The 15,832-nt window shown below is 35.1% G+C and overlaps 1 protein-coding gene across 4 annotated transcripts in view; it reads right to left on the bottom strand.

Annotated features, from left to right (window-relative positions):
- Positions 1-2,972: 2,972 nt before the first annotated feature.
- The window catches only part of PXDNL (peroxidasin like), a 509,349-nt gene continuing 496,489 nt past the window's right edge, over positions 2,973-15,832 (bottom strand). For 2 of the 4 annotated variants that reach the window (XM_064588345.1, XM_064588348.1), the window contains 2 exons: positions 6,467-6,580; positions 2,975-5,736 (listed from right to left, as the gene is read on the bottom strand). In XM_064588345.1, coding sequence (XP_064444415.1) covers positions 5,605-5,736; positions 6,467-6,580 — 246 coding nt within the window. In that variant the 3' untranslated portion in view covers positions 2,975-5,604. Of the gene's footprint in view, positions 5,737-6,466; positions 6,581-15,832 lie in introns of all 4 variants that reach the window. The other 2 variants (XM_064588349.1, XM_064588346.1) reach the window with 2 other exon arrangements.

Below are 15,832 nucleotides of genomic sequence, written 5' to 3'. Positions count from 1 at the left end.
TGTTATGCTGAGCGAAATAAGTCAATCAGAGAAAAACATGTATCATATGATCTCACTGATATGAGGAATTCTTAATCTCAGGAAACAAACTGAGGGTTGCTGGAGTGGTGGGGTGTTGGAGAGATGGGGTGGCTGGGTGATAGATATTGGGGAGGGTATGTGCTATGGTGAGCGCTGTGAACTGTGCAAGACTGTTGAATCACAGATCTGTACCTCTGAAACAAATAATGCAATATATGTTAAGAAAAAAAAAAAGAAGAAGATAGCAGGAGGGGAAGAATGTGGGGGGGGAATCGGAGGGGGAGAATAACCATGAGAGACGATGGACTCTGAAAAACAAACTGAGGGTTCTAGAGGGGAGGGGTGTGGGACAATGGGTTAGCCTGGTGATGGGTATTAAAGAGGGCATGTTCTGCATGGAGCATGGGGTGTTATGTACAAACTATGAATCATAGAAGACTACATCAAAAACTAATGATGTAATGTATGGTGATTAACATAACAATAAATTTAAAAAAAAATCAGTAAAATATGGGCTATCTCCCTTTATCCCTTTTTCTCAACATTTTTGTGACATTTGTCATGTTCATGTGTGTGCATTTGTGTATATGTATATATATTGTATATATAGTTTTTAAAATCAGTTTGAGACTCTGGATTTTGTCTGATGAGCAAATAACATTTCTATTTAATATGATTTTAAATATATTTAAGTTTGTTACTATTATATTAATTTTTCCATTAACCAAAATTTCAATCTCTTTATTTTCTTACCTTCTTTTGAATTGATCATGTTTTTCTGAATGAAAATTATATATTTCTATTATTTCAGTCACTACACTTAAATTTTTGAGTTTATAACTTCCCTATTGGCACAAGCCACGTGTTTTCATTAATTTTGTAGCTTGGGATTTCTACACCTCAATGATCATGTAAATTTAAACTTCACATCTTCACATGGTCTTTAACAATGACCAAACTGGAATGTTCTCCAGAATCATGAGCATACATCCGTTTGGTTTCCAGGCCTGTTCCTTCAGCTCGGACTCTAAACTCCTCTCTTCATAGTTACATCCAGTTTGATGTTTTTCCTTTATAAATCGTTTTCTCTTTTCATTTGGGTTTCATTTGCTCTAGACTGAGCTTCCCATACCAACCACATAGTCCCTTGTCCTGCTAGCAAATTATGTTGTTTCTTCCACATGCTTTTTCAGAAACAATATTGCTTAATACTTTCTATTGTTTAGAGGATTCTAAGTCTCTAAAAATCCAAGTTTTCTTCTTAAAAAAATAAAGATTTTATTTATTTATTTGACAGAGAGAAAGCACAAGCAGGGGCAAAGGGAAAAGGAGAAGCAGGCTCCACACTGAGTAGGGAGCCCCACTTAGGACTTGATCCCAGGACCCTGGGATCATGACCTGAGCTGAAGGCAGATGTTTAACTGACTGAGCCACCCAGGCATGCCAATCCAAGTTTTCTTCTAACTAGATTTGGTTCCTACACACCCAAAACATTGTTACCACTTCATGTGGGTAATTTAGATCAGCTTATTTAGCCTTTATTCAACACCTTTAGTCTGACATGGTATTTTCTTTTTAAATTTGAACAATTGGAATCTCTACCAGTTCAAAAATCACTAGAATTCTCATTCTAGCTCCTCCTAACCTGGGCATGCCATTCTATATAAGACCTAGGTCTATGTTCTTTGCACAACACCAAATGCCTTCTCCTATGTTGGTCAATCAGATACTCTCTTGGTGAATGACTCTTTGAAAATGTTCTTAAGTAATTCTTCTACAGGAGACAAAAGATTAGAATGATTTGAATGAAGCTTCTTACATTTTAGAGAAAATAGTTTTGTTCTTTAAAAAAATAACACCATGAATTAGTGCTGTTTATCATATTCATATATTATACTAATGTACATTTTATGTATTTTAAGTACTTAGCAAGTAATTTTTATTAAATAATGTGATAGAAACAATTTATTTTAAAATTTTAAGTCAGAGATCCTTTCTTAAATTACCTCCCTTTATTCCTAGGGACACCTGGGTAGCTCAGTCAGTTAAGTGTCCAACACTTGATCTCAGTTCAGGTCTTGATCTCAGGGTTGTGAGTTCAAGCCCTCCATTGGGCTCTGTGCTGGGTGTAGAGCCTATTTAAAAAAAACAAAAAGATCTTCATTTATTCCTAATATTTTAAGATATATAAACATACATGGAATTAAGAATATTCTCCAGAAAGAAAAAAACATTTTCCAGAGTCCATTGACCAAAATATGGATGATGGATAACTAGATAAAGGATGAATAAACAATTAGATAGTACATACCCTTTCCAAAGATAAAAATGCAATTAAAAATTTTTTACATCAGATTATTCCCATACACAAAAATTCCAAATGTGTACCAACATTTAGGTGCAAGATATAAGAAAAGATAATACTATTTTAATTTTATTTATACATAATACATATTATATATAGATGTCTATAATATTGTTATATATATATATATATATATATGAGCCAGAGCCTTAGAGTTGAACCATTTTTGTTAATAATTAAGTTTAAAGAAATTCTCCTCTCTTGTTTCACAAAGTATGTTTAGAACACAAAATGAGCTTCATAATTTCAGGAAATATTATATATTCTGTCTCTCTAGTTTATGTTTGAGATGCAAATTTAAATGATTCATTTCTGATGCTTGAAACAAAAGCAAGTAAATTATCTAATACAAGGACTAAAAACATAGCATATGCAGTTATATTTAAGGTACAGATTTTAGCATTACTTATATTTAGTACACCATCCCTTATTTTGTATATTCATGAGGAACAAAAAAGTTTACATTGTTTTTTACAAACTCTACCATGCCAATAAATGTTGAGGACACTCACCTAAATATGGCTTTTAATAAAGTACATCTTTCCTAAACTGGAATATAGGATTTCTATGTGAGATATCCATGAACTCAATTTAACTTACTAATAAACTATATTTTATTTGCAAATGAAAATGCATTAAACATGACATTGGGCAATGGGGTATTTGTAGTAATTACAGTTCAGTAAATCTATTTTAACATCATTTCACAACTAAACAAACAAAAAAATCCTTACCAAAATTCCCAACAAATTTCCCTACCTCTGCCCCCATAACATACAGATCTAGAAAATAAACAGGTCAACATAAAAAATCTGTCTTAAGCATTGTTATTTGCCTTCTGTGAGCATTAAAGATTATTTGTCAGGTAAATGCTCTATTTTTAATCTCCAGTCTCAAATAAAAGCTGTCTATATCCCTTCAACTACATGTCATGTAGCTCTGTGTGCAGTGTGGCCACTTATGTATAGGAGGTTCATCTTCTTTGTGTATACCTCCTCATGGATACTTCCTTTGCCCCAGATCGGAAAAGTGTCACATGTAAAAAACATTAAATTTTACCTCAAGCAAATTTCATGGCAGAATATATCAAATATTGTTAACAAATACATTTGGATTTTCAATGTTTTAAGGTTCTTTGGAATAAACAAAATCACTAAGGAAGAAACATCATCATATTTGTGTTGCATGGAAACTGTATAGAGGAATACACACACACACACAGACACACACATACAAACAAAATAACATTCACCTTTGGACTGCAGAAATGGAATACAAAGGTTTATATATCCTTGGGAAATACTTGAAATTTTTATTATACACAATATTACTTTCAAAAATGAAACATTTTTAAAAACACAGTCAAATAAATGAAATACAAGTAAAATGAATAAAGCAAAAGGTAATCTGTATGATGATATTATAATCATATTTGTAAAGGTTACTGAATTTTCAAGTTGTCAGTTGACAGACAAGTTTTTAAATCCCCATGTTCCATTTTAAGTGATAATTTTATTCTGTTATTTTGATATTTGCTTATGTTTAACAAGCCAAACATACTGACCAGGTGGTATCCAAATTAACATGTGGTTATGTATAAAAAAATCATATGAGATATCATACAGGTCTTGCTTAAACTTTAATAAAATGATAAAATGACAAATGAACATGAAGAGAAACCTAAACTATTACATGTGTTATTGTAATTTGCAATATGTTTACTGTAGTTTCAGAGGAACTAATTATACTTCCATGAGGTTTAGCTTCATTTCACTTTGTCGGGTTTTGAAAGGCCAACAAATGTCAAGCTTTTGGGACTTGTTACATTTTGTCTTTCAAAATGAAATATAATTAGAAATTATTTTGGACTTAAAAATGCAACAAACATCAAACTTTTAGGACATATAGTTTTGTCCTTAAACTTTTTAGTAAAAAATTATTTTGTATCTTGGGAGGGAATCACCAATACGTTTTTAAAATAATGACCTGTATTATCAAACTCTGAAAACATCTTTCCTCACTCATAATATTAAAACCATGAAAATATTTTCACTACAATGAATACTGTATTTTACATATTACTTCTAAATATTGGGAGATTTTGTGCCTGATGATAAATGTTTATTTTGTAATTGGAAAACAGTAGAGTTATCACCCTGAGAGCCCCTCTGGACAGGACACTACATGAAGTCTCTCCTCAAAAGTCCTGGAACAAAGAATTTCTTAAACAAATCTACCAACAACTGCAACCAACCCCAAATACTGTGGCTGCACCATAGTTTAAAAGAATTTATTAAGTGAAATTCACCTAATTTACTAAATATTCAATTCTGAATATAGCTAACCTATTGTCTATTGGATTGTATTTTAAATGCTATAACAGAGTGCCAAAATTAGAAGAAACCTCATAGCAACACCTTTTGTTAAAGTCAAAAACATTTCAAATTTTTCTGATAGTAAACTCAGCTTGTTCCTGAATTGTTCAGACTTGATAGATTTCAATTTTGACATCTCACTGGTGATAATAATGACAAGTGATGGAAAGGCAAAGATTGAGCAAGGCTCCTTTGAAGGATCTTCCCCTCATAGTGTTTGTATTTTCTAGCCAAATGTAAAAATGGCAAGCTCCTCCAAATAATGATACTTTCACTCACTTTTCCCTAATGTTCTAGAAGTTAGAGCCTACTGATGGTTAAGGTAAGTGCCTTTCCAGAAATATCTGGCCATTATCTAAGTTCTAGATGTGAGAGACAGAGTGAGGGAAGCAGCACGTATTACATGTGCCAAAGTTATCACAGATCTTTCCAGATGTTTTCTCTGAGTGCAAAACCCATTCTCTCAAAATTCCTGGAGATCATATAATCTCTCTGAATTTTGAAATGAGAGATTTTCCACAATACTCAGATTTTTAAAAAATATATTGCATGAAATTCTTTTTATTTCCCTGTACAGTATGTAAAACTGGTAGCTTACAATAAGAAATATTTCTCACAATAAAGTAATCCCTATCTTCTTTATAGACATTAATTTTGCATTACTTCAAGATATGTTAGAAAATGAAAAGATGCAAGATCATCAGTATGTTGAAGGGTTAAATGAGCTAATTTGTTTTAAATCAGTAATTTCTGTGCCAGGAGTGTGACCACAGGTTAAATAAAAGTGCCTGACTGCCTTTTCCTGAGAAATTCCCCATTCAGGGCTCAAGAGCAGTAAATTGCTTAGCGGTTCTCTGGGGAATCAGCTGGCATTCCCGGGTCTCTGCAAACTGGACAGCAGGTTCCTTTCACCAATTCAAGACTGGGACATGGAGCCGGAGGACAAGTCTTCACCATACAGGTGACCTGGCCACTCTGAAAGGCAACATTCAAAGATTATTCCCATGTTTCTTACAGTGGAATTACCTTTTTAAAAGTTTCTTATAATATGTAATCTGATTGGCTGACTATCTCAATATAATAAAAATTACCCATGGTATGAGCTAATTTATAGATGTAGTTCCTATCAATGCTTTATTTCTACATTTGCATCATGTAAAAACAAGGCTGGAAGTACTGGCCTATAAAATGTTACCTCCCAAACCTGAGGGCCTGAGGTGTGGAGAGAGGCAGGAGTGATTGGTATCAGCTCTGTCCAAAAAACAAACTAAATAAAGACTGAGCTTTTTTCTTTTGGTGGGTACCATGATAACATTTTTTAATATTTACCAAATGCTTTCAGGCAATTTTTGTAGTGAGCCTGACTGGAGAATAAGGAGATGAATTCAAGCCCCATTTCTGCCTCTATTTGTGTAATCTTGGGCACAGCTCATTAAACATCCTGAGTGTCAGCTCTCTCAGTTATTAGTGAAAATGTGAAAAGCCCCATGGTATTTGGAAGTGTTCATGAGATAGTGGCATATTTATATCATTAATCAGAAACCTCAAAATCTCACATCAATATCTTGACCTTAAAAAATATGCCTAGAATCTATTCACAAAAAGAACATTTTTCTCTCTTGAATTTTTCAGGTTTGTCTCAACTGGCAGGCCAGCAGAAGTAAAACAGGAAGATGAAGATGGAAAAACTTCTAGCAACACATACCTTACACATACAGCTAATGCAGTCTTCTTTCATCCAGTGTTCATTGTCTTTTCTTCGAATCCCTTTATCATCTGTGCATCCCGCCTGCCTGAGGCGTGCCTCCAGCTTGTTTATCTAAAAAAGGAGGTGAAGGAAAGGAATGTGGGAATTGAAATAGTACCAACAAAGCAGATAACTAACATAGTTTGATGAAATGCTCTATTCTGTAAGCACACACCTAGAGGGCAAAAGAAACTTCAAAGCCAACATAATTTTTCTTAACTTTTTTTTACCCAAAACTTAATGAATCCAAGTCATCCAGTGTCTAAGCTAATAAATAGTTCCCTATATGTGACAAAATATTGAATATGGATCTAATATCTGAAACAGGTAAGTTTTAAAAGAATGAAATTAAAATCAAAGGAGTAGAGTTATATATTTTTAAAAATCTTAATAGATATTAACATTAATTCAACAAACCTATATTTTACTTAATCTTTGTACTTAGGTTTTCATAAACAGCATTCCCTAAACAAATGTTTTTTAGACTTCAAAGATAAAGCAAGCAATCCAAGTTCTCAAGGAGCTTAAGACTTAGTGGAATGACAGATCAATAAATCACAGTGTTAAGCCAATTAGATAATGACCGTATATCAGAAGCAGAAGGAGAGCCGAAGACAAGTTTCTCTTGGTTCTGCCTCAGGAAGTAAGGGAGGCCTCACATGGGAAAAAGATTTGAACTGTAAGTAGACATAACAAAATCATTCAGAAGAACAAGCAGGGGAAAAGGCATTTCAGACAAAAGGGAAAAAGTTTGGCCAAAGCATGGGCACCACAAACAGGTCAGTATCTCAGGAACATAAACTGCTGTGGAGGGTAAAAGGCACAGGGGGAGTGTTGGTAGGAATCAAGGCAGCAAAAAAAAATTAGGACCTTAACAGTCTTATAAATTCATTTAGATATTATAGTCTCTAGACAATGGGGAAAAATTGCAGTGATCACATAATGACAATATGAAGACAGACTAGTGAAAGCAGAGAAACTTCAAGAAGATCCACATGGGCTCAGCTGAGAAAGGAAGAAGTGAGAGTCAGGAAGAGCCATTGAGCAGGTAGAGGTGTTTGGTTGGATTGAGGGTAGGGGAGAAAGAAGAATGCAAAATGACTGCAAAGTTTCAGGTTTCATAAGGTGCATGAAGGATGGTGACGTTCAGTAAGATACTTTCTAGAGAATGCATTATAAAAGAGTAATGATCCATAGAGAAATTAAAGATACTGAATTGAGAGGAATTTTAGAAAGGATGAAAATATGCAGTTTTACAAACAAAAGGCTAAGTCCAAGAGCACTGAATGACTTATGAAAGTTGCAGCTGCAATGCTATGGGCTGAACCATATCCCCTGAAAGTCATATGTTGAGGCTCCAACCCCCAATACCTCAGAATGTGACTGTGTTTGGAGATAAAGTCCTTAAAGAAGTAATTAACTTAAAATGTGGTCATAGAGATGGGACCTAATCCAGTGTGACTGTGTCCTTCTGAGAAGTGGAGATTGGAGTCCAGACACAGTGGGAAGTCTGTGTGAAGATACGAACCAAGGAGAGAGACCTCAGGAGAAACCAACCCTGTCAACACCTTGATCCAGGAATTCCAGCTTCCAGAACTGTGAGAAATTAATTTCTGTTGTAAAGCCACCTAGCCTGTGGTATTTGTTATAGCTATACTAGCAAATGAATATATGCATCATTAGGACTAGATCGCATATTTTCAAAAGAAATTTCTAATGTATATCTAAGAATCATTATGCTTTTATCCTCTAGTGAATGTTCCTTTCAGATTCTCTGAACTCTGTTATTTGGTTGGAAATGATAAAATAATTTCAAATACTTGACCATGATTACTTGTATGTGACAGAAATTACTGTGCCCAAGAAAATTTTGGAGACAAACAATAGACCAGACTGGATGCCTTAAAGACCATAAAAGCAATGATTTATTTTTAAATGGTTACTGAGCACCTGCTCTTTGTCACCTAGTCCTAGGGGAGACTACAGTGATAAATACTCCTGGGTTTCTATTATTAAGGGGTCTGCAATGTGGTAGGGAAGAGTGAATTTCTGCAAAAAATAAATATGATACAAGTCCAGATGTTGTGTGCTAAAAGAGTATATACACAATCAGATGGGATTTCAAGGAAAAACGGTTACTTTTTTATTTTTTATTATGTTAATCACCATACATTACATCATTAGTTTTTGATGTAGTGTTCCATGATTCATTGTTTGCGTATAACACCCAGTGCTCCATTCAGTACGTGCCCTCTTTAACACGGATTATTTTTAGAAAAAATGAAGCAGAAAATGGAATAATCAGGGAAGAATTTACAATTTAAATAGAACTTGTGTTAGGCCTTGAATAAAGATAGCATTTGGTCATGGTAGTATTTGTAGTACATTTCAGCTGGAGGGAAAATGTGTGAAGGAAGCTAAAAAGAGGGGAGGGTGAACAGTGAGTATGTAAGTTGGGCAAAAACAAGGGGCACCTGGGTGGCTTAGTCAGTTAAGAGTCTGCCTTCAGCTTAGGTCATGATCCCAGGGTTCTGAGATTGAGCCCTGCATTGGGCTTCCTGCTCAGCAGGGAGCTTGTTTCTCCCTCTGCTTGTGCTTTCTCTCTCTGTGACAAAATAAATAAAATCTTTAAAAAGAACATGAAACATGTGAAAAGGTTATTTGGAAATTAGATAAAAAGATGGGCTAGATAAGATACCTAGGAATAAATCTAACCAAAGAGGAAAAGGATCTGTACTCAGAAAACTATAGAATACTCATGAAAGAAATTGAGGAAGAGACAAAGAAATAGAAAATGTTCCATAAAGGATAAACATTGTTAAAATGTCTATGATACTCAGAGCAATCTATACCTTCAATGCCATCCTGATCAAAATTCCAATGACATTTTTCAAAGTGCTGGAACAAATAATCCTAAAATTTGTATGGAACCAGAAAAGACCCTGAATTGCAAAGGAAATGTTGAAAAAGAAAAACAAAGCTGGGGGCATCACGTTGCCCAATTTCTAGCTATATTACAAAGCTTGATCGCCAAGACAGCATGGTACTGCCACAAAAACAGACATACAGACCAATGGAACAGAATAGAGAACCCAGATATGGACCCTCAACTCTATGGTCAAATAATCTTCGACAAAGCAGGAAAGAATGTCCAATGGAAAAAAGACAGTCTCTTCAACAAATGGTGTTGAGAAAATTGGACAGCCACATGCAGAAGAATGAAGCTGGACCATTCTCTAAAACCATTCACAAAGATAAATTCAAAGTGGATGAAAGACCTCAATATGAGACAGGAATCCATCAAAATCCTAGAGGAGAACATAGGCAGTAACCTCTTTGACATTAGCCACAGCAACTTCTTTCAAGATACATCTCCAGAAGTTAGTGAAACAAAAGCAAAAATGAACGTTTGGGACTTCATCAAGATAAAAAGCTTCTGCACAGCAAAGGAAACGGTCCACAAAACAAAGAGGCAACCCACAGAATGGGAAAAGATATTTGCAAATGACACTACAGAAAAAGGGCTGGTATCCAAGATCTATAAAGAAGTTCTCAAACTCAACACCCAAAAAACAAATAATCAAGTCAAAAAGTGGGCAGAAGATATGAAAAGACACTTCTCTGAAGAAGACATACAAGTGGCTAACAGACATATGAAAAAATGTTCATCATTAGCCATCAGGGAAATCCAAATCAAAACCACATTGAGATAACACCTTACACCAGTTAGAATGGCAAAAATGGACAAAGAAACAACAAATGTTGGAGAGGTTGTGGAGAAAGGGGAACCCTCTTACACTGTTGATGGGAATGCAAGTTGGTACAGCCACTTTGGAAAACAATGTGGGGTTTCCTCAAAATTTTAAAAATAGAGCTACCCTATGACCCAGCAATTGCACTCCTGGGTATTTATTTATTTATTTATTTATTTATTTAAAGAATTTATTTATTTATTTGACAGAGAGAGACACAGCCTGAGAGGGAACACAAGCAGGGGGAGTGGGAGAGGGAGAAGCAGGCTTCCTGCGGAGCCAGGAGCCTGATATGGGACTCGATCCCAGGACCGTGGGATCATGACCTGAGCCGAAGGCAGACGCTTAACAACTGAGCCACCCAGGCGCCTGCACTCCTGGGTACTTACCCCAAAGACACAGATGTAGTGAAAAGAAGGGCCATATGCACCCCAATGTTCATAGCAGCAATGTCCAAAATAGCCAAACTGTGGAAAGAGCCAAGATGCCCTTCAACAGATGAATGGATAAAGAAGATGTGGTCCATATATACAGTGGAATATTACTCAGTCATCAGAAAAGATGAATACCCAACTTTTACATCAACATGGATGGGACTGGAGGAGATTATGCTAAGTGAAATAAGTGAAGCAGAGAAAGTCAATTATTATATGGTTTCACTTATTTGTGGAACATAAGGAATAGCATGGAGGACATTAGGAGAAGGAAGGGAAAAATGGGGTGGGGGAAGGAATTGGAGGGAGAGATGAACCATGAGAGACTATGGACTCTGAGAAACAAACAGGGTTTTAGAGGGCAGGAGGGTGGGGGGATGGGTTAGCCTGGTGATGGGTATTAAGGAGGGCACGTACTGCATGGAGCACTGGGTGTTATACGAAAACAATGGATCATGGACCACCACATCAAAAACCAATGATGTATAGTATGGTGACTAACATAACACAATAAAATTTTTAAAAAATATAAATATAAATAAATAAATAAATACCAAAAAAAAAAAAAGGAAAGAAAGAATGAAAATGTTCCATGAAAGAAACTGAAGAAGACACAAAGAAATGGAAAAACGTTCCATGCTCATGGATTGGAAGAACAAATATTGTGAAGATGTCAATGCTACCTAGAGAAATCTACACATTTAATGCAATCCTTATCAAAATAGCATCAACTTTTTTCAAAGAATTGGAACAAATAATCCTAAAATTTGCATGGAACCAGAAAAGACCCTGAATAGCCAGAAGAATGTTGAAAAAGAAAAGCCAAGCTGGTGGCATCACAATTCTGGACTTCAAGCTCTATTACAAAGCTGTCCTCATCAAGACAGTATGGTACTGGCACAAAATCAGACACATAGATCAATGGAACAGAATAGAGAGCCCAGAAATGGAACCTCAACTCTATGGTCAACTAATCTTTGTCAAAGCAGGAAAGAATGTCCAATGGAACAAAGACAGTCTCTTCAACAAATGGTGTTGGGAAAATTGGACAGCCACATGCAGAAGAATGAAACTGGACCATTTCCTTACACCACACACAAAAATAGACTCAAAATGGTTGAAAGACCTAAATGTGAGATAGGAATCCATCAAAATCCTTGAAGAGAACACAGGCAGCAACCTCTTCGACCTCAGCCACAGCAAATTCTTCCTAGAAACATCCACCAAAGGCAAGGGAAGCAGGGGCCAAAATGAATTATTGGGACTTCATCAAGATAAAAAGCTTTTGCACAGCAAAGGAAACAGTCAACAATACCAAAAGACAACTGATAGAATAGGAGAAGATATTTGCAAATGACATGTCAGATAAAGGGCTAGTATCCAAAATCTATAAAAAAACTTATCAAACTCAACAACCAAGAACAAATGATCCAATCAAGAAATCGGCAGAAGACATGAACAGACATTTCTGCAAAGAAGACATCCAAATGACCAACAGACACATGAAAAAGTGCTCCACATCACTCAGCATCAGGGAAATCCAAGTCAAAACCTCAATGGGATACCACCTCACACCAGTCAGAACGGTTAAAATTAACAAGTCAGGAAATGACAGATGTTGGCGAGGATGCAGAGAAAGGGGAACCCTCCTATGCTGTTGGTGGGAATGCAAGCTGGTGTAGCCATTCTGCAAAACAATATGTAGCTTCCTCAAAAAGTTGAAAATAGAGCTACCCTACAACCCAGCAATTGCACTACTGGGTATTTACCCCAAAGATAAAATGTAGTGATCTGAAGGGGCACATGTGCCCCAATGTTTATAGCTACAATGTCCACAATAGCCAAACTATGGAAAGAGCCTAGATGTCCATCAATGGATGAATGGATAAAGAGGAAGTGGTATATATATACAATGGAATATAATGCAGCTATCAAAAAAGAAATCTTGCCATTTGCAATGACGTGATGGAATTAGAGGGTATTATACTAAGCAAAATAAGTCAATCAGAGAAAGACAAGTATCATATGATCTCACTGATATGAGGAATTTGAGAAACAAGACAGAGGATCATAGGGGAAAGGAAGGAAAAATGAAACAAGATGAAACCACAAAGGGAGACAAACCATAAGGGACTCTTAATCTCAGGAAACAAACTGAGGGTTGCTGGACAAAGGGGGTGGGAGGGATGGGGTGTCTGGGTGATGGACACTGGGGGAGGTATGTACTCTGGTGAGCACTGTGAATTCTGTAAGACTGATGAATCACAGACTTTACCCCTGAAACAAATGATACATTATATGTTAATAAAAAATTTAAAAAAATTAAATTAGATTAAATTAAAGCCTTAAAAAAAAAAAAAGATGGGTTAGGACTACATGTTCCAGAGCCAAGAATACCCATGAACTTGGAATTCATTGAGGATACAAAGTCTTGATGTAAAAATAAATAAATAAATAATAAATAAATAAATAAATAAATAAATAAATAAATAAATAAATAAAACTGTGTAAAATGTTTTACTACATTTGTGTTGAAGTAGGACAATAGGATGGGCCTTTGGGGTAATTTAGTATTACAATGCCTACATTTGGGATGTGACATCCATTGTTCCTTAATTTATTCATTACCCAATAGGATTCTTAAATATCCAATACATGCCAGGTAAACACTGATGAACTAAAAGACTAAATCTCTGGCTTTTTCTAAGTAGTGATAATGGAAATGATGGTAAGATAAATTAAAAATTATGGTGGAGGCAGGAATGATAGGGTTTTACAATGACTAGATGTGAACTGAGTTAGTTATTGCCTGAGCAGGGTCATGGGTGTGAAAGATGAAAATCATAAAATTCTGTAGAGATATTAGTGATTATGGCCTAGAAGAGTAAAACAAACAAACAAACAAAAAACCAAAAACACTTTATTTCTAAAAATACTGAGAACATGTAAAACATTAGTGAAGTTGAATAAGTTCCAAAAATAAAAAAGAGTAGAGGCAATTCTAAGATATAGAAAAGATATTTAGGTGGTAACTTCTGTCCTCAAGGAGAAAAGTATAGAAAAGCAAACTAGACAAATGACAGCAACACATCTATTGTAAACTTCAGGCACTTAGAGCAATAATATATTTTCAAATGACAAAGAAATTTTTTAAGGGAAATAGTCTGAGAACTGTCTAGGTACCATAAATGTAAGAGATAAAATGCATGATGAAATTTTGTTATGGAGTTAATCACAAAGTCTTGAGAATAAGAGGCACCTTGGTGGGGAGTCAGAGAACATGCTGGACAATAACTTGCCTTTCCCTGTTTTCCCATGTACTTATTGCTAGTATACAGAAGTACAATTTATTTTTGTATGTTTATCTTGTGTATCTTCTATCCTGTGATGTTGATGAACTTGCTTATTAATTCTAAGAGTTGTTTAGTATAGTCCTTGCAATTTTCTAAGAGATAACTATATCATCTAAAAATAGTTTTCTTTTTTCCTTTCCAATCTGAAGACATTTTCCTTTTCTTGCCCTATTGCATCAGGAAGAACTTTCAGCACTCTGCTTAATAAGAATGGTGAGAATGGACATCCTTACTTTATTGGCAATAGTAGGAGGAAAGCATTCAACCATTCTCCATTTAGCCTATTGATACAACAGGTTACATTAATTAACTGATTTTGGAGCATTAAACCAGCCTTAAATTCCTCAAGTAAACCCCACTTAATTATGTTGTATAATTCTTTTTATGTATTGCTATATTCTCTTTGCTAATATTTTGTTAAAAGTTGTTGCATCCATATTCATGAGGGATATTGGTATGTGGTTTTCTTCTTTTGCACTGTTTTTGTCTAGTTTCCGTATTATATTAATACTATCTTCAAAAATGAATTGAGAGACTATGGACTCTGAGAAACAAACTGCGGGTTCTAGAGGGGAGGGCGGTGGGGGATGGGTTAGCCTGGTGATGTGTATTAAAGAGGGCACGTACTGCACGGAGCACTGGGTGTTATACGCAAACAATGAATCATGAAACACTACATCAAAAACTAATGATGTAATGTATGGTGATGAACATAATAATAAAAAAAACTAATGATGTAATGTATGGTGATTAACATAACATAATAAAAAAAAAAGAGTGGGGGTCTAGAGTTTTGAGGGCCTGCTTCTTATTGGTGAATTTAAAACATAAGAGCAGAAATTTAAAATACAAAGAAAAGACAAGTTGCCCACGTGGTCTATTATAGAAATCAACGAAGATGTTTATTTATTTTTTTTAATCAGAGAATTTATGGTCTTTCTTTTTCCAAAAATATATGTACTGAATAGCCATATTCCTTACATAACTGAAGACATATCTCTGTATGCTATTTTTTTCCTATTTCTCTCATTCATGCCCTTCAAAACAAAACAAAACAAACATGAAATCAAAGAAACCTCTGTGGGGAGAGGTGGCTTAGCTGTTTATCTGGTGGTGTAGTTGGCAATGTATTTATTCAAGGTAGCCTATGCCTCTTTGAAACCGATGCCTCAACAAAGTTTAAGTCAGGCACTTGCATTACAACAAACAAACAAAACACAGAAAACAAACAACTGTCAGCGCTTATATTCCAGCCCCTCTACCTCCCATGGAAACAGTAAATTCTCTCTCTAGTGAAAAGATTTTCAGAAAATCTACTCTTGAGAGCAGTCTTTACTATGGATTATCTATGTGACACTGTGCAAGTGATTTCCCTACTCCTGTTAATAAAATGAAAGAAAAAAATGAATTGAAAGTATTCTCTCCTCTGCTATTATGGGAAAATTTCTGTGAATTTTTCTTTAAATATTTGGTAGACGTCTGCACATTTGAAGCCATCTGCATATGGGGATTTGGGGAGGAGATTTTTTTAAATTAATAATTCAATTCCCTTGACAGCTTTAAAGCTATTCAAGTTATCTATTTTTATATTGGGTGAATCATGGTAGTTTGTGTTTTTCAAGGAGTTGATCTAAGTTGTCAAATTTAGATGTGATTTTTCCTTCTTTCTTTTTGCCATGAGTTTATTTAGTTGTTACTTTTCCATGTTCTTGAGGTAGAAACTTTGAGTATTGATTTGAAAGACATTCCCTCTTTTCTATTGTATTAGGGACTATAAATCTCACT

This window comes from Mirounga angustirostris, unplaced genomic scaffold (assembly GCF_029215605.1).
Source record: "Mirounga angustirostris isolate CCGP_5_RB_7025 unplaced genomic scaffold, mMirAng1.0.hap1 SCAF_4, whole genome shotgun sequence".
Taxonomy (NCBI): Eukaryota; Metazoa; Chordata; class Mammalia; order Carnivora; family Phocidae; genus Mirounga; species Mirounga angustirostris.
The sequence above is the reverse complement of the archived record's forward strand: the minus strand, read 5'-3'. Positions and strand labels throughout refer to the sequence as shown.